This window comes from Manacus candei, unplaced genomic scaffold, assembly GCF_025592945.1.
Source record: "Manacus candei isolate 608988 ecotype Guabito, Panama unplaced genomic scaffold, ASM2559294v1 h1tg000014l, whole genome shotgun sequence".
Taxonomy (NCBI): domain Eukaryota; kingdom Metazoa; phylum Chordata; class Aves; order Passeriformes; family Pipridae; genus Manacus; species Manacus candei.
The window spans coordinates 53,544,617-53,566,249 of record NW_026138062.1 but is presented as its reverse complement, the minus strand read 5'-3'; the positions used below and the strand labels follow the sequence as shown (position 1 = coordinate 53,566,249).

Sequence of the window (21,633 nt, the reverse complement as noted above, 5' to 3'; positions counted from 1 at the left end):
AATATCCTCATTTTACTTCCTTTACCCATCAGCAGTAGAGTCTAGAAAAAACATGTCTGACTCCCTTGTTATTTTTTTGCACCACACTGCATATGAAACTGTGCAATAGTCAGTGCCAAGCATCTTTGCCCTGAAGAGCTCAGTCTGGAAAAGGCTGGGCTAAGATGAGCTAAGAAATACAGGGGTTAGCAGTAGGAGTCTTTCCAGAAGTAGAGTTTAAAGGATTTTTTTTTTTTTTGCTAGAGCTGTCACTACTGAAAATGTAACTTTGATCCTGTATCACTTAAATTTTGAAAATGGTATATCAAGGACATGCATCACAACAGCTCATGCCTTTTGGTGAGACATGAAAAAAACACTTTCTGGTGACACTTGTCTGTGGTACTGCCTTAGGATAAACTGCTAATGGAAACTTGTCAAACTCTTGGCCTCCAAATGCAATTATGCTTTTCCCATCAGCTTGGTTGAGGCAGACACCCATTTAAAAATGCTTCTAAGAGCAATCCTAACACTGGCAGTTCCTTATGAAAACTTCTTTTCTCTTATTCTCCTTTCTAACTTCATTTCTTCAGTGTACTTCAGGATGTGTTGTAAATTCAGGCCTGTAGCATTTTCCAGAAGATTTTCAAATAAATAGTGCAAGAGATGATTAAGTGATTGTCTCTTCCAGTTCAACAATTGTGACTGACCCATCAGCCTGTTTCTCTCTTTTGCCATCTTAAGTCCTTTGACCTCCAGTTAGCGAAATAAGTGTAAATCCTGTGTAGTGCAGGTATATGCCAGCTGGATCAGATTAAGAGGGTGGGGTAACACTGGAGATTAATTATGTGGAGAGAAAAAAGGGAACAAGAAGGGACACATAGATACCATCCACAGAACTTCCTGGGAGGAGACTGTTAGAATGCACTTAGGTAAAATGCTGAAATCATCCAGATATGAGCTTGTGCTATCAGCAGGGCTTGCTGGCTCAGAGAAAGCATTCCCATACTTTCCAGAGTGGGGCTGTGTAGGAGGTATGCTCTAAGTCATAGCATCAAAACAGAGCCTCCTTTGGCACTCTGTGGGTTCCTCTCTTGTATTCCACTAGCAGAGTGACCTGGTCCCTGGCATCAGAAGCTAGGAGAGAAGCTGTTGTGCTGTGAGCACAGGAGGGGGTGGTGCCAGAGAAATGTGTGAATCTCATGCTCAGCCCATGAGACTTGACAAGCCTGGAGTAATACAGAGACTGAGGCCTTGTTTAAATTGCATCTTAACCTGGGGTGTGATTTAAAACCAAGATGCTTAAACTTGTGCCAATACCTATGTGGGCACTTGTTTCAATTTAATTTGATTAAACATTTAAAGCATAATGAGAAAAGGTAGTCTTAGCAAGTGGGGGAAAAAGGATCTAAGTTATTTTCCCTGTGGACAAAACCTCGCTTTCCAAATTTTCAGTTCTCATGTGTGACCTACTCAAAGAGACTGTTTGCATTTTGTATCTGACCTGTGGTAAGGTAACAAAACTACAACCACATAAAATTTTGCAAAAGTGTATGTTAAAATCAGAATCAAATCTTATTGAATTCATGCAAATAGTATTAGTGAGGTCATATAAACAGCTGGGCCCATGTGCTCCTCTCAGCTATTTTTTGCTGAGGAAGATGCAGAACCTAAATGCAGTATGAAGTCAGGAGAATCAACTGAGTTTTAATAGTTAAACTAGGGTTTGCAGAATATCCCACTTACAGAAGCGTGAACTCCAAATTAATAAGTGCTTGCTCTAGCACAGTCCTTCTGTAATTTGCCTTCCTATCATGTCAGGCCATCTTTTCTCTTACTCTCAAATGCTGTGTGTTATTTCCAGGGGCAGATAATAGTCCTGGTTTGGTAGGTCCTGCTGTACACTTCGAATGTAAACTCTGGCAGAGAGAAGTGGCAAATATATGGGAGTAGTGGGTCTTTTTCTCAATCTCTAAGGTAAGGCAGTACATGAAAGAAATAAATTGGAACCAAGGGAGGATGAAGAGGATGTACAAGGGTCCATGTAAATCAGATCCTAATAATAGTATCCTCTTTGATCTCCATGTACAGAGTTTAGGCAGCCATGGGGCTCTAGACCAGACACGGCTTTTGCTAAGTGTAGGAAAACTTTTAGCTGAATAGAGCCCTGAACCCTATATGAGAATCGATTTTTTAGGCAAGATTATGTCATATTTGAAGTGAAACTTGATTCTCAGATCTATCTAACAATGTGTGTTTTCTTCTGTCCTGGGAGCAGTGGAGTGAAGTGCAGCAGATGATAAATGGTACCCCGGTCTATATGTATCAAGACTGCAGTGTACTTTCCGAGGGTGACACTGATCACTGGCTTCGCACCAACTGGATTTATCGGGGTGAGGCAGCCTCCCGCATTTATGTGGAGCTAAAGTTTACTGTGAGGGACTGCAAGAGCTTCAAAGGTGAAGTGGTGACCTGCAAAGAGACCTTCAATCTCTATTACATGGAGTCTGAACAAGATGTTGGGATCCAGTTCCGCCGCCCGCTGTTCACCAAGGTCCGTATCGCTGGGGGTGAAGACTGAGTCATATCTTTCAGCTTAAACTAGTTGTATCTTTTAGCTTAAACTAGGTGTGTCCTGCTGACTGGGAGAGGCTAGGAGAACCAGCATCTGGGGAAGGGCATGGATAGTAAACACTGTCCTTAGAATAAACTTTGTCCCCAGTGCTCTCTGTGACGCTCAGAGCAGACTTTGCCACAGGAGGCACTGGAGTTTTCAAATGAGATCGGACTTCTGTTCTGCATAACCACTTATTTAACCAGACACCACATAGGTAAGGACTCTAAAGGGTTGTGACTGAGCTGGATGGTTGCACCAATCTATAGAAATAGTAAAGCAGAGACCAAAGGAATTTGACTTGCCTTAGGTAATAAAACAAGATTAGACCAAGTGACGAACAAGTCCAGTTCAGGTCTCTCTGGTCCCGATCATTTACTCCAATTGCTATGAGATATAGGGTCTTCTTTTATAAACCTGAAAGTGATGGCTTGCTATAATGAAATTCTCCCTGGTGTGAAAGTATTTAACACTGCCATGTTTTACCTGCTATTTTCCTCAACATAGGAACATTTTTGCCATGGAAATATTTGAATTGCAGAGTAGGGAACCTCTGCTTTTTTTTGCACAGGAAATTCTGCAATCTAGTTTTGTTCTAAAAGAAGCCACAGACCTAAATTACTTGACTCCCCTTTTCTTTGCAGTTTAAATGGGATATGATAAAAACAAAGAGCAGTAAAATCCACCACAGGCAGAGCAGGACTCTGGTAACTGATTCCCCTCCCTCCCCAGTGTTCCTCCACCTCCCCTGCAGCCTATGATGTGAATTTGTGAGATACCTCCACAACTCCTAAACATGCCTTATGATCCCACTGCCAGATGCAGCTGCTCTACAGATCCTTTCATCTCCCATCCAGCTACAGGGAGTGGGTGGTGTCATGCAATGGGGATGGGCCTGCGGAGGAGAGGATCAGTTACCAGGCTCACTCTGAGAAGAAAGGCCACTCCACCTGCAGTCCAGCTGTTCCATATCACAGGATGTCATGGAGACCTTTCCCATTCGCTCAAGCATGGAAAGTATCTCTCACTCACACTCATCCTTTGTTTGCTGAGGCAGTGGGAATGCAAAAGTGTGGGAGCATTTTTCACCCAGGTATCTACAGTGCTGAAATATGTTGACTGCTGCATGAGAAGCACCTTGTAGTAGATGATCTGAACTGCAACAAGAACAGCCTAAAAACAGGTGGCTGTAATTCAGTAGTCAGTTTAAAAGCTCAGCTCTAAGTGGTGTTCTGATTTTACTGCATACAATTTGCAAACAAAATTATCACAGAAGAGAGATTTGTTCCTTTAGGGGCAGTTCCTAAAGACCTCTGGAATCAGAGACTCAGAACATAGGGTACTGTAGAAGATCAGTGAATGAGTACAAAACAGTTAAAGGAGATGATGGAAAGTATGGAGATACAGAGACAGGAAAAGGTGCTTTGTTAACACCTCTTCCAAGTACAAGGAAAGTATGCAGTGCGCTGGCACTAGAAGCAGTTGACTCTACGGCCCCTAAAAGGCCTTAGTGTAAAAGAAGGTTGAGAGACATGGGTATCTCAGCTGCTGTGGCCTGCTCAGGTGTTAAAGCTGTTGTCTTTCTCTTTTTCTCTTAGCTCAACACTGTGGCAGCAGATCGAAGTTTCACAAGCAGAGACATCGAATCAGGGGCCATGCAACTGAACACAGAAGTGTGCCCCATTGGGAAGCTCTCTCGCCGGGGCTTCTACTTGGCTTTCCAGAACTCTGGAGCTTGCGTAGCAATGGTGTCTGTCCGAGTGTATTATAAGACTTGCCCAGAGGCAGTGCGGGGCCTGGCTCGCTTTCCAGAAACACTAGCAGGTTCAGAGGGGCTGACAGAAGTGCCCGGGGTCTGCGTGGAGTATGCAGCTGAAGAAGTGGGCTCTCCCCCCAGGATGCACTGCAGCACCGATGGGGAGTGGCTGGTACCAGTGGGCCGATGCCTTTGTGCTGTGGGGTTTGAGGAAGTTGATGGGAGCTGCGTAGGTGAGTATGCAGACACTAGCTGTAGGCCATGGGAGAGGATCCAGAGACCTAGAGATGAGAGTATCTGTAAGCACAGAGTGGGATCAGGGCAGTTAGTGTGGTCTATCTCTCTTGCCCGCCCTCTGTGCCTGCCAGGTGTATCATACCTTTCCTCCCCTCCTTAGCTTCTCTTTTTCAATTGTGATTTTTCTCCTTATGTGTCAGGTGTAAGACTTGCACACACCTCTCCACTCCCTCTTGGGCTTCATCCAGGAACTTTCAACTCTGCAGCTAGTTTCTGCGAGCTGTAACTATGTGATTGACACTGACTCACTCAACAACTGGTTCTCAACCCTTAAACAGAAGCCTTGTTCTCCCAGGGCAAATGGGTTAGACGCCCAGAACAGGGTATTTGTCCCGTAACTAGAAAGCTGAGAGACAGAGGGGACAGGTTTCTCCTCTGTCTCTCCTTCTTCTTGGACTGGGATGGCTTTTCTGCCATGGGAAATCATGTAAAACACATTGCACAATATCGTCGTGCCTGCTCTTCTGAGGAAGAGCAATTATAGCAAGCAAAAGAGTCACCAGGGTGCTGGAGTCCCAGCGAGCAAGGGTTGTTGAAGCAGGCAGCACAGGGCTCTCCCTTGGCCACTGAGGGGACACGATTCAGCTTCTTAAGGCAACTTTGTTTGTTTGTCATGGGAGAGGATATGTGTGTTGTTTTGGAGGTATGTACTACTGCAGAAATGGAGGCAAAAGCACAACTCTGCTCTTGTTGTCAGAGTTCTATGGCACAAGGTTAAGGTGTATAGAAAAAGGAATCCATGCACTGGTCTCAGGTTCAGCAGGTGCTCCGTGTCTCTGCTTTGTTCTGCTACAAGGAGCTGGTGACGCTATGAATCCCCACTTCTTACCGCTCATTTCGCTTGGGGAGCTGGTGAAGGTTGAAGCACAAAATCTTTGCCTTCCTCCAGCAATCCCCTCTCTGCACAGCCCAGCCAGTTTTTCCACTTAGGTGCTACAGAGCTCTCCCCGCCCTCCTGAGAGCACTCGTCTGGGAAGGGGCAGGGAAGCTGTCATGTCTGGACAAGCCTTGACTGCTATCACAGCACAGGTTCATTCTACATCTGTGCTTTCATCCCACTCCGCCCAAGCACAGCTGCAGCCAGAAGTATCTTTTGTACAATTAGCAGGGACTGGGGGGGTCTCCCCCGGGAGGAAGGGAAAAGAGGAGAACCTAGCAGCAGTAGGGAGAGGTACTTCATGACCAGAGAGCAGTGTTGTCTTGGAGGATCAGAGGAGAAGGTGAATGTAGGTTGTCTGCTGGGGCATATCTTGGGGTTCTCTCCCTCAGCAGAAAAGACCAGGCATTGTGCAATGGACTGGGAGCAATCCAGGTCAGGATAAAGACTGAGATCACAGCTTTTACTTTGTCCTCAGAATATGGAAGGACTTCTTCAGACATGTAAAGTGGGACAGGATGGAAGACCTTCTGGCAGTGTCATCTGAGTTTTGCCTTAAGAAGGAACCAAAAACAAAAAAGAAGGCTGAACCATTGCCTCTAAACAGGGAAAAGAACCTGACCTCTGCTACAGGACAAAAGACAGCAGAAAGCCAGAGGCTGAGGTTCTTAACTAGCTCACTCGAGCTCTTGGTGAATTCCCAGCCATACAAAACTCCTGGGTACAGAATGGCTCAGCCATCCTATGGTCCCAGAAAAACTCCTTGCCCAGAGCATTACATCTCAAGCCTCTCACAATGTTTCAGACTTTGCTGTTGATAACCCACAGCTCGTGATTAACTTCCTCAAGTACGTAATTTACGGTGAACACGGAGGCTGGCTGGCTGTGTCCCAGCCTGTGTTCCGGTTCCTTGATGGGCTCTGCAGGGTGACAGGTGAGCCGAGCTCCCTGTCAGCTCAGGGCTGGTGTCTGCAGGCTGCCCGGCGCTGGCTGGCACTCAGACTCCCGAGGAATAAGGAATGAAGGGAGCGCCCCAGCCATCCTCTCTGCCCTCTGGTGCCCGGTGAGCAGGCCCTTTTCCAGGCTTGTTTTTCCCATCATGTCGCCTGGAGCGGGTGCCCAGGGACTGGGGAAACCGGGGGCCAGAGGGGTTGGGCGGGAGCCGAGACTGCCGGCTGCGCGTCTCCCTCCCCCGGCAGGCGCGCTCCTGGGGCAGCCGCGGGCAGCCGCCCACCTAATTCTGCCCAGGGCCCCCAGGGAAGGGCGGTGGGAGCCGAAATCCCGGGCAGGCCCGGCCCCCGGGCTGTGCCGCCCTCACGGCCGGCCCGCCGGGCGGTCCCGGGCAGGCGCCGGGCCGGGCCGCTGCCGCCCCCTGCCGGACACCGCCGGCACCGCGAGCGGGACCCGGCCGGCTGGCGCCCCGTGCCACCAGCCGGTGACCCCGCACTGCCCGCCACGCTTTGGTTCGCTGGTGTGGACACCGCCGCGGGTGATGTGACCCGGTCCGGCCGGGGTTTGCCCCTACGCCCGGAGTCCCTCGTGCAGCTCCCTCTCCCCGCCAGGGTGTTGTCTCCCTGCAAGGCAGCTCTCCCTGCTTGAAGGGACTCGGCAGCACCGCGAGGTACAGCAGATGTGGGTTGGAGTGACACCGGAGCTTAGGCCTGGAGGAACAGAGGCTCTCCTGGGGTCGGAGTTAACTGTTCTGGAGCAGAAGTCTTATGCGGAGCGGCTGTGGGAGCTGGGTTTGTTTAGCCTGGAGAAGGGGAGGCTCACGGGTGACCTTATCACTCACTACAACTACCTGAAAGGAGGTTGTAGCCAGGTGGGGGTCGGCCTGTTCTTGCAGGCAGCGAGTGACAGGAAGAGAGGACATTGTCTTAAGCTGCACCAAGGGAGGTTTAGGGTGGACTTAGGAAGAATTTCTTCACAGAAAGGATGATTAGACTTTAGAACTGACTGCCCAGGGAAGTGGTGGATTCACCATCCCAGGAGGTGTTTAAGGCAAGACTGGATGTAGCACTTAGTGCCATGGTCTATTTGACATGGTGGTGTTTGGTTATAGGTTGGACTCAATGATCTCAGAGTCCAATCTAATTTATTCTGTGATTCCTTGATTCTTGCAAAGGTCCCCAACCCCAAATTTCCATAATTTACTGGCAGACAATCTCAGCCTGATAATGAGAGTATGTATATTGTCTCAAATTTATGGCAGATAGTATTATACAGGCAACATCAGAACCTCTGTGTTATACAAGTCTGTGGGTCTGTGTTTCCTTTGTTTTTCTTGTTGCTGTCAAAGCTCTCCTGACCCAAACTGATCCAATATCAGGAATTTTGAAATCTTACGCTGCAGCAAAGGGGCAAGGGGCTTCAAAGCTTTCATCTTCACTCCAGCATGTAGAACTGCTCTCAGTTGTGAGCAGCCTGGAGATGAAAGTAACTTTTATTGCCTATTTATATTTGGTCTGGAATATAAATGGAATCTCTTTGGGCTGGTGACCATCAATGCTTGAGCATTTTAATTCTTTTCAATGGCTTCTGCTATCATTGACTCTATAGTTGCATGATTGTGTCTCAGAATGATAGGCTTTCCCAATTGGTTCTGTTATTTCCCCAAATCATAAGGTGGTGGTTGCTCCTACTTCTTGTGATTATTTCTCCTTTCTGTGCTCTTTAGGCGTCACTGCTGCAGACTAATAATGAGTAGTCTTGTTTGGCCTTTGTTAGTGGAAAGTTTTTAGGGTGTCTCAGATGTTCCTCTGTGTCACACAGTAGGAATGGCTAAATTGTTTTCTTGTCTTCTAGATAAAGAATCACTTCCTATGCTATGCTCCACCACAGTAAGCCATTTGTGTCAGGCTCCTGAACAGATGGTTTTCTCTGTTGGGATCTCCTGAGGGATTATTCAGGACATTGTTGCTTTTATAGTGCAATAGGAAAAGGGTCATTCCCTCAATGTTCCAGTTAAATGCAAGGTGGTAGCTCTGACAGAAAATTAGTGTATGCATTCCTCAACCATCTGATTAGCAATAAGTTGGTATTTTTCTTTAGTTTAAGAACATTTGATAGATTCATTTAGCACAGGGTGGTAAACCATTCAACCTCCCTCACTCATTTTCTCCTTGCTACACAGCTATAGATGTGAAGCATTGACCTTGAGATAACTGGTAAACTGACCAGTGCTTCTGTAGATCAAGCTAATAGTAACAGAGCAAAGACAGATTGTCAGATGTTATACTTAAGGAACGTGGCTGATTATTTTTGTAGGACTGGAAATAGAAACCACGTGACGCCTATTCTCTTGCAGTCTGTGTTGGACCCACAGCCAGTTACACTCAGTGCTGTCAGTTGAACTGATAGTTACCTTGATATTCCCCAGGGCCCTGCTGAGTGTTTCTCTGTTAAAACGCTTGAAATCAGCAAAGATGCTCCCCCTAAAAATCCCACTGGCTATCCCACATGAAGTCGGGAAGCAGAGGACTCTGAGGAGTACAGGAATTTGGAGCTACTATTCACAGCTCTTATTTATAGTGTGAAAATCTTGAATTGCAGGGTGCAGACCAGTTTGGGTTTTTGTTGGAAATAGTTTCTGAGGTTGACCGGATTCCCTATTCATACAGCATCTGTGAGGAATGAGATCCCCTTTCTTCAGTCTGCAAGTCCTGTCATAACCTTGAGTTTGCATCTCCTCTCTATCTGCTCTGAAATGATTGGTCTAGGTGATTGCCAGGGGTTCCTCTCAACATAAATATTTCTGTGAACTAAGAAAATGGAAAAAAAGCAAGCAGGTAAAGGAGTGTTCAAGAAGCTGAACAAAACTGCCAGGTGTTTTCTTGTTGATTGTGGTTTATTCATTATCTTACATTGACTTGTTTGTCCTTTCACAGCCTGCCAGCGAGGATTCTACCGTCATTCCTTGGAGACTAAACACTGTCTGAAGTGTCCCCCCAACAGCATGTCCAACGATTCCGGGGCTACATCTTGTTCCTGCAATGCAGGCTTCTACCGAGCGCCTTCAGAGGGCCAGAACATTGCTTGCACGCGTGAGTTGCAGATAGAAAGAAGGAAGAATATCTATACAGACTGGGGGATGAATCTATTGAGAGCAACACCACAGACAGGAACTTAAGGGTACTGGTGGGTGAAAAATTGGGCATGAGTTGGCCATGTGCTCTTGCAGTCCAGAAAGCCAACTGTATTCTGGGCTGCATCAAAAGCAGCATTGAGAGAGCTTGTTCTCTCCCTCCACTCTGCTCTTGAGAGACCCTCAAGAGGGCTACGGAGGGCTACATACAGCTCTGAGGCCCCCAGTACAAGAGAGGCATGGATCTGTTGGATCAGGTCTAGGGGAGGGCTATGAAAATGACTGTAAGGGTGGAACACCTCTTTTATGAGGAACAGCTGAGAGAGCTGGGTTTCTTCAGTCTGAGAAGAGAAGGCTCCGGGGAGATCTTATTGTGGCCTTTCACCTCTTAAGTGGGGCATGTGAGAAAGATGAAGAAAGACTTTTTAGCAAGGCCTGTAGTGACAGGACAAGGGACAATGGTTTTAAACTGAAAGAGGGTAGATCTGGATGGGACATATGGAAGAAATTTCTTACAGTGATGATGGTGAGGCACTGCAGCAGGTTGCCCAGAGAAGCTGTGGATGCCCCATCCCTGGAAGTGTTCAAGGCCAGGCTGAATGGGCCTTTGAGCAACCTGGTCAAATAGAAGGTGCCCCTGCCTGTGGCAGGGGGTTGGAACTAGGTGATCTTTAGGGTTCATTCCAACCCAAAACGTTCTATGATTCCATAAACAAGGATATTGGAGGAAACGAAAGGTCAGGAAATGGGGATGACAGATCAGAGAGGGAGAGGCTGGGGGGGGACAGAGGGCTGCATTTGAAGTGCATCAGCAGATATGAAACTGCCATAGTACTTTGTGTATAAACAGCTGGATCTAACACTTTCATGATTCTTGTAGGCCCCCCCTCAGCTCCCCGCAATGTCAGCTTCTCCCTTATTGGCACACAGCTGAGTCTGTGGTGGCAGCCACCCAGCGACCACGGTGGGCGGAAGGACCTGACCTACACAGTCTTCTGTCAGCGCTGCCATTTCCTGTCGTGTGAGCCGTGTGAGGCTGGTGTGGTGTTCTCCCCCAGTGCTTCTGGTCTCACAAAACCTGCTGTGGACGTGGACGGCCTAGAAGCTTACACCAACTACACATTTGCTGTGGAAGCCCATAATGGTGTCTCAGGAATGGGACCTGCTCCACAGAGAACTGCTCCAGCTGTCTGGGTCTCAGTTGGACATGCAGGTTAGCATGAGAGAGAAGCTCTTCCTACTCATCACGAACAGGAAGAGGAATCTCTGTGAATATTTAAGTTATTTCCATGTTGTTCTTCTGTCTGCCACATGTGTTGGTTTGGTATGATAAGGATTCTAAAGTGCCTCTGGCATGTAAAATCTATTAGCCATGTTTCATGCAAATCAAAGTAGCAGTAATCATTACCCACCAAGAGTTCTGAATCCACCAAGAACTTAACAGACGTGAGGATGACAAAACCCTCCCTGTCAAGCAAGTGGTGTAGTCCAGCCTAAGTATTGTTACCTGTGTGACAGGAAGACCAAGGACCATGTCATGAAATATTTCCCATGACTCAGATATTGCAAAAAACCAAACACAACAAAAACCTTGCTGTAATTGAAAAAAAAAAGTTTTGAAAGCATGGAGAGATGAGGATGTTAAAAACGTTCCAGTTCTTGACACATTTCTGTAGTTTATCTTCAAGCTGGCTAATTTGGCTGTCCTGTGAACACTTTCCAGACTGCTGTGAAACGTGATTATAGAAAAGTGACATCACAGTGCTCAGCAGCGCTTGGTACATTCCCCGGGTTCTAATTTAGTGGCAAAATATGACTTCTCTTCCTGACGCTGTGCGGGGGCAGCACAACTCTGATCCAGAAAAGTGGAGCTACTTTTGGTTTGCCTCATCACTTCCTGTGATGTTGAAGGGCAAGGAGAGAACCAGGCTTAACTCTTCAGTCTTTGCAGACTCTTGAGAATTATCTTTTTATTCATGAACTGCATGTGCAGTCAGCTGAGAGATTTTGAGCATTGAGTTTCACTGTATCCTTATGCAGTTGAGCTGCATTCATAAATCATCACATAGGATAGTTGTCCTGCTGCTGCTGTGAGGGCATAAAATCCTAATGTTTTTATTTCAAATTGAATGTTTTCAGTGTAGTCCTGGATTAAATGTAATTTCTTGGAACACTGATTTTGTTTTGAGGGCCAAACAAAGTTATGCTTCCACTGTTGGGGCAGAAGCATACTATTCACGGAAAGCAATTAATTATGACCGGAGACCTCATTTCCTTTTCACCACAGAAGAGAAGGATGAGGGAGTGGCAGTGGCAATGAGAGTCAGTTCCAGTTGCATGGTATGATCAGAGAAGGAAAGAGAGAGCTTCTCTCAAAGAGAGAGGACCTACTTTGCATTATGTTTGTATTTCTTCCTTATGTTCTCTGTTCTCTCCCCTGCAGCTCCGGTGACAGTATCCCAGTTTATCCTGACTCAAAGAGATGACAGTAGTCTTTCTGTTTCTTGGCTTGCCCCACGGCAACGCAGCCGGACCTCAGTGGAGTATGAGGTCATGTTCTTTGAGAAAGTAAGGCCTGCCTTATTTGTCCTTCCCCCTTCCACTCAAAGGGGTGGAAATGCTCTCTTGTTCAATGTGTATTCGTTACTTGACCCTGTTTGAATTCTGCAGGGAGAGGAGGCACGTTACACAGTGAAGCACCTTCTTGAGCCAAATGTCACTCTGAGAGACCTGCAGCCAGACACAGCCTACCTGCTTCGTGTGAGATCCATTACACCCCTCGGGCCTGGGCCCTACTCCCCAGAGCAGGAATTCCGCACTCTTCCACCAGGTAGAGAACAAGCACTGGTATCTCATTTGGGAAACTCACTTCTCCATCAGACTGTATATTCACATAATACACAGATCTCTTCTTGTGTTCTGCTGGCTGTAAGGCACAGACACCACAGTCCTGAATTCCTTGTCATGAAGGCCAAGCCTGTTGCTTTGTAGACACAAAAGGCATTTTTACTGTTTCCTTGCTGTCATATAAAATTCACTTGTACTTGCCTATTCAGACCTGATCAGTCTCAGGTTAGTGTGTTGTACTGGCACAATAGTTAACCATCTCTTTATCTAGTTCTCCTGAAGGACATTTTGATTCTGGCTAAGGGTTGTAAGTTTGAATGTTAGTCAAATGATTACCACATGCCTCCTTTTGTGTGCCAGTTACTAGTGAAAAGGAGAACTCAGAGGACCTCAATACTTGTTTTTTTCAGCTTTATCAGCTCCACTGTATGTAGTCCAGCTCCTGAATGTAGCTCTGCCCCAAAAGATGGTATATGCCACTGAAAAAAGTTCTCAGCCAAAGCACCATGTGTAGAATGCCAAGCTATTGAGGCCACAAGACCTTTCTCTTATGTCAAAGAACACCTTATATAGGTCTTACATCTAACCTCCTCTTTCCCTGTGTCACCCAAAGGCTTCCCTTTTGTCAAAAGTTTGCTATGATGGAGTTTGCTCTCTCTTCATTTCCCAAATTCACAGATTATCCTGTTGACCCTATAGATAATTTTAGAAATACATGCATTGAAGGGATGCATTTGAAAGGCTAGTTTTATTGTACTGAAATAAGGAAGAAAGCAAAGGCATACCTTAATGTGAATAAATAGTTAAATTAACAATGTAAAAGCTGATAAGGAGTTGTGATACCATGAGTGGAATATAAAGATTGGGCTCTTTTTGGCACCAGGAGCTTTTGGTAGAATTTTCATCAAGTCACAGTGCCAAATGATGATAACATAAATTATCTTTAACCAATATCATAATGTCCTAAAAAGACTTTGTGGAAAATATGTAAGTTAGCATGTACTATTGTTTTATTATGAAAGAATATGTTAGAAAATACTTTATTTAAGATTATGCTTTATTTCAAATAAAAGTTGATCACTTCGTCATGTCAAGACATAGGTATTTTGACTATGAAAGGGTTTAAAAAGAAGTGCCTGCAAGGTTTCATTTGGTGAGAGTTCTTTGGTAATACTAGAAGCATTGTTTAGCTGTAATGGCCTAGGGGTATTAGCGGGACAGGATTTGCAAGGAGAGATTTTTTAATTTAAGTCTGAATTTGAGAATTTAGATCCCTGAATTTCCTGCAGAAGTGCTATGTATCTAAAAGCCTGTCAATTTTAGTAATAAAAGATACTATTTCATCTTTCAAATCTGGAGTTTTTAATTTTAACAAACCAAGAACATTAGCTCTGCCTCTTGATTTCTGCTTAACTAAGCTGGTGATTTTTGATTATTTTAGTGAGATGAGTCAGCATCAGATTGATCAAAAATAAGAAGTGTCAATTAAGCTTTACAGATGCTGACCTTTGGACTAGATGTTAGGAAGCACTTCCACACACAGTTCTCTGCATCATCTCTTCCTTGCTTTAAAATCTGCCCATTTATTGACAAAAATTGTTTAGGGATTTTCTTTCTTCTGGATGTTTTCCTAAATCTCTTTAGGGAAAATATAAAAAAATATAGATTCTCATTAGACATGGATATGAATACTTTTCAGTAATGTATATTTAAGTTTTTAAAATATTTTTTAAAGTTATAGGAAATAAGATTTAAAAACACCAACAGAGGTAATTTAGGATTTTTTCTGATTAATTAAAATATACTGTATGGAAATGGCTGACTTTAGCTTGAGAACCTAAATGGAAGGAGACAACCTGTGTTATGTGAGTGCTATCTGAATGCTATCCAATCACAAAATGAAACCACTTGATGCTCAGTTTTGAGAAAGCAGGAATATGATGTTAGACTGCAAGTTTGTAAGTCAATACTTGCTTGTTTCATAAGTCCTAAGCAGGCAGAGGCTTCTGTCAGAGTAATTAGGCAAAGGACCGGCCCCAGATATTGATGTGAGGGGAGGGTGTAATTAATGTCATAAAAAAGAAGAGAGTCAAGTTGGACTGTTAGGGAAAATCATGTCTTTGCTCTGTCATGGCCTAAATCAGCTACTGAGCGGGAAGAAGGGTCTGATCTGAAAGGAGTGTTGGGGAGGAGTGGGAGCGAAGGAACAGCTGTTCTTCACTTTTAAAAGTGTCATGGAATTTATGTAGAAAATCCGGCATAGGGATGAATTACTTGACTAGAAGACCAAGACTGTAGTTAAGAGTCAACCAAATAACCACCAGAAGGTGCTCCATGCACGTGAATAACAGTATGGTAGGACTCAAATGTGGTGGCTCTGCTGCCTGGAAGATGAATGGCTGCAACTTACCTAATGCCATTAGCTGGTAGAAGCTGGTTGCTACATTCCGGACAAATAGAACTTGGTCTCTTAAATGATATGGCCTTTGTCTTTGTTCCTGCAGACACGGGAGCTCTGTCTGGTGGAGTCATAGTCTCTATTATCTTTGGAATTCTACTATTTATTGGGCTGCTTCTGGGATTTCTCATCTTTCGGCGAAAGTAAGTATTGATTTTTGGTATTGAAAATGTTATAGATGTGGGAACAGCTGAGCTATGGGAGCTTGAGAAAGGGAAGCCCTGATTTCTCATGGGATGTTGAGGTCAGAAAAGAAAAAGACCAGTGTGCTGCAGCAAGATGGAAAGGGTCTCAGTAAGTAATTTTGAATAGCAGGATTGGAGGGATTGATGCCTGTAAGATATGGTTTGCTGCTTGGAACAGAGGAAAATGTGGTGATTTCTCAGTTTTTTTGCAATCTGGCACTATCATACTGTTACCATGACAGAGAAATAAAAACATTGTTATGGTGCAATCATTTCTATAGCTGCTGATCCATAAAGTGGTAATACATGTATCCAGCCTTTTCAAACCATTTTCCATATACCATTATTGTAGTGGTACTCTATCCAGATACAGAATTCTACTTCCTTTCTCAATGTCTATAAAGCTGCTATTGCTTGATTTTAAGATCATATATTGCACTGAAAGTGTACAGAAAACACAAAAAATTCATCTGTATCTCAGCACAAAACTACCTGTATGGAAACACAGCTCCCTTTCTAAACGTAAATGAAGCATCACATTTTGTTGGCAGCTGTACTTTTCCAAGTAGGTGCAGTGTCTGGTTTCACTTTGCTCTGTGCTACTCTGAACTCTGTCCAAGACACCCTGGAAGTGTTGCTTTTCTCTGTGCTATCTGCTGACCATTTTATTTTCATGACTGCTTCTTTCATGACTAGGAGGACTCGTCAGAGACGTGCACGGCCAGATTACAATACTTCAGGCTTTGATCGAGGTGAGCTTCAAAGGGATAGTAAAACCAGGGGGAAGCCTGGAATGATTTGGAAGAAATGAAAAGAAACATTAGTTTCAAACCAGATACGAGCATGGCTTTTCTCATGTAATTTCCCTCTTCCCACAACAGTTCTACTCTTTGCTGTGTACTTGGTAGATTTGTTTGCTGCCATTGTCAGAATCCCCTGGATTCACTTCTGCTTTTGTAGTTTTGCCTTACGAGTGTTGTCCAAAGAGTTGACAGGTTCATTTGTTCTTTTGTTTCCCTTTACCATAGAGAAGGTCTGGTTGAAACCCTATGTAGACCTGCAACCATATGATGACCCCAGCAGAGGGGTGCTGGAGTTCACTAAGGAACTGGATATCTCTTGTGTCACTATGGAGAATGTGATTGGAGAGGGTGAGTTACTTGTTACTCTCCCCATCTTTCAGTTTCCTCACAATGTTGTTTTGCTGCCTATTCCTGAGTTCGTCTGTGATCTTTTGCCTCTGGTTGTCCTCAGGAGAGTTTGGGGAGGTCTATCGTGGGTCCCTGCGGCTCCCAGGGAAAGAACGTATTGTGGTTGCCATCAAGACTCTGAAGTCAACATATTCAGACTCACAGTGGTGGAACTTCCTGCGTGAAGCAACAATTATGGGGCAATTCAATCACCCAAACATTGTGCGTCTGGAAGGAGTTGTCACCAAAAGTAAGTAAGAGTGTATGGGAGAGGGTCCTGGAATGAGAGCAGAACCTGGCACATTTCTCATGCCTTTCTTAGAGAATTTGCTGTCAGAGAGGCTGTGCTGGGAGAAGACAGGCATTGTCATGTTATCATATGGCTGAAAATGAGGAAGGGAGAAGTGGTATGGATTTCCAACAGAGTCCTGAGGCAGGGTTAGGAGAGATTTTCTTGGGTTGGTGAGTAGATGAGAAGTTGGGATAGTGTAAGGGATGCTGCAAGGTTATATGTGACACAAGGAATAGTACAAGATCATTGGGAGATGTCTAAGGAGAAGGGGCAGCTGCTGTGCCAGTGGAGTGGGGGTGTTAGCTGGGGTTGGACATGGGGCAATATGGAGAGCATTGAAAGGCAAGAGTAGGAGAATTTCAAAAAGGCTGACACCTCTTGTCTTTCTCAAGGGAGGCCAATGATGATCATCACTGAGTATATGGAGAACGGAGCGCTGGATACCTTCCTCCGGGTAAGAAACTCCAGTCTGTAATAGGCTTGTGTACTGCCAGAATTTGCACTTGACCTGGATTTAGGGCCCTAAAATAAGACTAGAAATAAGATCCAGACATCCACTTACTTTTGCTTACGGACACTTCCAGTCTCAGTAGCTGAAGTGTGATTCCATCCAGTTTGCTCAGTGACCAGAGTGCTGTCCTTGGTAGTTGAAGTGCAGGTGCCTAATGATGACTCTGGAGACCACCACCAGTCCCTTAGGGAGAATCTGTTGGGGCCTTTGGGCTGCAGCATTGCCTTTTTGCTTGCTCACCAATGCCCACTTTTGTAAGTTGATAAGATCAGTGACTAGAAGCCAAGCAGATTGATGTCACTTGACTGAGACCTTCTCTGACTTCTTCTTCCATGCAGGAGAATGAGGAAAAATTTAGCCCTGTGCAGCTTGTGAGTATGCTGCAGGGAATAGCCTCTGGCATGACTTACCTCTCAGAACACAATTATGTGCACCGGGATCTGGCTGCTCGCAACATCCTGGTAACACGCAGTCTTCAGTGCAAGGTGTCTGACTTCGGTCTCTCACGAATATTGGAGAATGATGCAGAGGGAACCTATGAAACCAAGGTAATGCAAAAACAATCTTTCAGTCTTGTATTATAAATTAACTGAGTGTAGTTAATAGTCATATAGTATCTGACTATAGTACCCATAGTAAAACTGCAAGTCACAGTGTGGATGATTCAGAAGGTGGTACTTTTCTTTCTGGAGTCTATGCTGACTTTGTTTGCTAAGAAATTCAGAGGGACTGTGGTTTTAAAATGAGAAGCAAAGTAAGAGGTCTGATCTCTTGGACTCAATTACTAAATCTAGCTTTGAAAATAGCCTTGCTGTGATCAGGGTTTTGGACTAGAAACATCTCTGTGTCTTTCAATGAAAGTTCCAGCGATTCTAATGCATGGTGTCCTTCAAAGTAGGGCTGTGCATGGTGTCAGGCTCTTACTCCAACAGTAGTGATTTTGTGTAGTGTTCAGCTGAACAAAGGGCTTAAACTTGTTTACTTTCCAAGAATATTTCTGTCCTTTTGAGAAATTTCCCCCGGGTGGTTACATGTCACTTCAAGTGAAGTAGGCCCACACTCTAAACCACTTTGTAAGGTCTTTGCATGAAAGCACTGGAGAAATACAACTTAATGATACATGCTGGATACGCTATGTCTCTGCTCTTTCACAGGGTGGTAAGATTCCCATCCGATGGACAGCTCCAGAGGCCATTGCTCATCGGATTTTCACCTCAGCCAGTGATGTTTGGAGCTTTGGAATTGTCATGTGGGAGGTGCTGTCATTTGGTGACAAGCCATATGGGCACATGACCAACCAAGAGGTAACAAGACACTGAGCTCAAGGGCTGATTTAAAAAAATAAACAAGGCATGTAGGCCCAACGTTTGTAGATCCCCCTCCACCTGCAGTCTTGATATTCTTTAGGACACATAACTATGTCTCCCTCCCTGCTAAAAATCAATACAACCAAGTTAAAGGTAAAAAATGTTCAACAGCAATGAGCCAAATTTAAGAGTGGATAAATCAGCTATGGCTTTGTATCTGGAGAATTCTCTGTTTGTTTCATCTTCTTCTTCCTCTGGCTCTCAACTATTGTGTCTGGTCTCATTCTAGGCTCAGCACATCTGTGAGGTCAGCACATGCTGTTGAAATTGTTCCTCAGAGTCCGTTTCCCTTTTTCACCCCATGTCTGTGCCAAGATCATTTGGTCCTTACTTCTCATGAACAAATGTCCTGAGTGGCAAAGGGGAGCTAAGCTAGTAAAGGATTGAAAGTATGTGCACATACCACTTTGCTTTTTAACATCCCTTAAGTGTCCTGATCTTGTGCTGTGCTGCCCAAACCCTGTGTCATACACATGTAATCTGTTTCAACCCATCTCAGACTGTGCAAAACAGTGAATGGCCTGCTCTTTGCCCCACAGAGATTTCTGGCTCCTCTTCCGCACTCTCTGCTCTTGGCCAGATTTCTCTCTGTCCTCTGTGCAGGTGATGAAAAGCTTAGAGGATGGATACCGGCTCCCCCCACCTGTGGACTGTCCATCTATCCTCTATGAACTCATGAAGAGCTGCTGGTCACATGATCGGATGAGGAGGCCTCATTTTCAGGAGATCCGGGCACAGCTGCAACATTTCATCTCAAGTCCCCAGCTCCTCCGGCCTGTTGCAGACTTTGATCCCAGGTAAGCAGGCTGTCACTGGAGGAGGAGAGGTTAACTGGGAGATTTTCACCTCCCTGTCCCCAGCAGGAGGAGAAGCAGTGCTAGCAATGCGGACTGGCAAGAGGCACCTTGCGTGCTCTGTGTGCAGAAGATAGTAAGTAGTCATCTCTCTCTCCTGGTGACAGAGGGATAGCCAGTGGCCTGGTCTGACCTTACTGTGCAGAGAGCAGATAGTTGGCCTAGCCCTGTCAGAGGGTGCTTGCTTGCCCTCTGGCTGCTGTCTCATAGTGCTGGCCACTTAAGGTAGTTTCCTGGCTAATGAAGGTTTTATTTGTCTCTAGGGTAACACTCCGTCTCCCCAGCTGCAGTGGATCTGATGGAATCCCCTACCGCTCCATCCCTGAATGGCTGGAATCCATTCGTATGAAGCGCTACATCTCCAACTTTCGCACTGCTGGCTTGGACACCATGGAGTCCATTCTGGAGCTCACTGCTGAGTAAGCACAGGCCACCCACGAGGCACCTCAGGCTGTGATACAAATAGCTGTGCCTGCCTCTGTGCTATCTAAATAGGCACTGAGATTTGCTTGGAAGGCATCTCTCCATCCTTCTCTATGTAGTTACACGGAAGTGGACTGGCTTCTTGCCCTAAATGGGAAGAACCAGCCCAGAATTGGGATCAGCCCAAACTGTGAGACTAATTCCCTAACTGTTCTTGTCCATACTTGAGGCTCTTCGGGGGTCTGAGCTGCTCTGAACTAACATCAGACACAAACAGCAAGGGGAAACAATAGATGGAAAACAGTTCTCTTAGCTGACCACCTCCCCTCCCTTGTAGGACTTAATAGGATAATTTTCTTGCTGTGAACCCCATATGGGCTAGTGATATCCCCCTGCCTCCATCAGCTAGGCACTGTTCTGTCATAGAGCAAATCTTTCTGGCTCCTTAGAAGGACTCAGGTCAGATGCTTTACTGACACAACTGTGTTCTCTCATAGGGTTGGGGATGTACAGCCAGCTCCAACCAAGGCAGTTACATAAAACAAATGAGCAGGCACAGACATGCTAAAGGGTTGAGACATGGCCCATATCACAAGCTGATTTAACAAGTCGTGATTTACTGGGAGCACAGGCCTAGTCATGAGGTGGGAAAGGTCAGTTGACTGGGTGGGCAGAGATACCAGGAAAGGGCAGGAACATCTAGAAGTTTCTTCCCTCTAGAGTAAAGATAGGTGTAGTAGGAGGCACTGAGGGAAAGGAAGCTTTCTGAACTAATGCTCGGTAATTGTTACCCACATCCTCATCCCCAAGGAATAAGAACAGCAGTTAATTTTTATCTTTCTTTTCCCATTTCCTCCAGGGATTTGAAACAGATGGGAGTGTCACTTCCAGGCCACCAGAAGAGGATCCTGTGTAGCATCCAAGGATTTAAGGAGTGATCAGTTGTTGTGCTCTTAAGCTTGAAAAATGCCCATTCTTACCAGATATCACTTGGAATCATTCCTATGGCAATTGCTTCCAAATGAGTGACTGGGACAAGCAAAGCAAAACAACCAGAACTGAAAATGAAAAGGCTCATGAGGCAACACCACCTGCTCTCATTTCTGTTCCCCCTTGTTTTAGCTCTACAGCAGCCATGAGTATGTTTCAGAGCACTGGTCTTAGAAACTGTTCTCAGCCCTGTCTTCTACAGTCCATTCTGTGCAGCATTGAGTAGTCCCTGTAGTCCACATACTGGAGTTTCAGACCCTCAGTGTATCACGTGGAATACAAAATGGGCTGGGAGTGGTGAATTATGTTTGAGGATTGGAAATGAGGGTTCAGATTTATAGCCTGGGACATTCAGGGAACAGGCACAAGAATACAGACAGGTAGAGACTGGGCTCATTCACTCCCTGGCATACATTCCTTCTCACTTCAGCAGCCTTCTGTCTTTCTTATTTTACAAGAGGAACAAACTATTCAGCCTTTCAAAAGGCTGCTGGTAAGGGATATATTTTTTAATTCAGCTGTTCTGCCTTGAACACCAACCCGTGGTGTACTTCTTTCTTCAGAGGACAAATTGGGAGTAGCAGCACACCCTGCTGTAACTTGTGTGATAACATCACCTCAGCATGTTGCTGTTTTGCACGTGCACACTCCAGAGGGGAGATTTACATCTCTCTAAACAGCTTAATACCTTTTCGTATACCATGAACAGAAACCCCTTTAGTTATCCATTTTTCTCTGCCCCTTTTTAAAAGAGAATAGTCTTGTTTGGCTGGATAGGGTATTTGTAACAGAAAAATGTGTAGGGGGTCTGCCTTATTCCTTCTCTGTGGAGGAAATGTTATTATTTATCAGATCTCAAGACACTTATATCTGTAAATGATATTTTGTAAATAAATCTGTGGCAGAGCA

The 21,633-nt window shown here is 45.1% G+C and overlaps 1 protein-coding gene across 1 annotated transcript in view; it reads left to right on the top strand.

Annotated features, from left to right (window-relative positions):
• EPHA1 (EPH receptor A1) overlaps window positions 1-21,633 on the top strand; it is a 34,301-nt gene extending 12,668 nt beyond the window's left edge. The window contains exons 3-18 of the mRNA XM_051780711.1: window positions 2,258-2,533; window positions 4,192-4,582; window positions 9,411-9,566; window positions 10,488-10,820; window positions 12,051-12,175; window positions 12,278-12,437; window positions 14,959-15,055; window positions 15,794-15,849; window positions 16,126-16,248; window positions 16,352-16,537; window positions 16,972-17,033; window positions 17,429-17,638; window positions 18,245-18,394; window positions 19,061-19,254; window positions 19,575-19,730; window positions 20,594-21,633. Coding sequence (XP_051636671.1) covers window positions 2,258-2,533; window positions 4,192-4,582; window positions 9,411-9,566; window positions 10,488-10,820; window positions 12,051-12,175; window positions 12,278-12,437; window positions 14,959-15,055; window positions 15,794-15,849; window positions 16,126-16,248; window positions 16,352-16,537; window positions 16,972-17,033; window positions 17,429-17,638; window positions 18,245-18,394; window positions 19,061-19,254; window positions 19,575-19,730; window positions 20,594-20,672 — 2,754 coding nt within the window. The 3' untranslated portion in view covers window positions 20,673-21,633. The remainder of the gene's footprint in view (window positions 1-2,257; window positions 2,534-4,191; window positions 4,583-9,410; window positions 9,567-10,487; window positions 10,821-12,050; window positions 12,176-12,277; window positions 12,438-14,958; window positions 15,056-15,793; window positions 15,850-16,125; window positions 16,249-16,351; window positions 16,538-16,971; window positions 17,034-17,428; window positions 17,639-18,244; window positions 18,395-19,060; window positions 19,255-19,574; window positions 19,731-20,593) is intronic.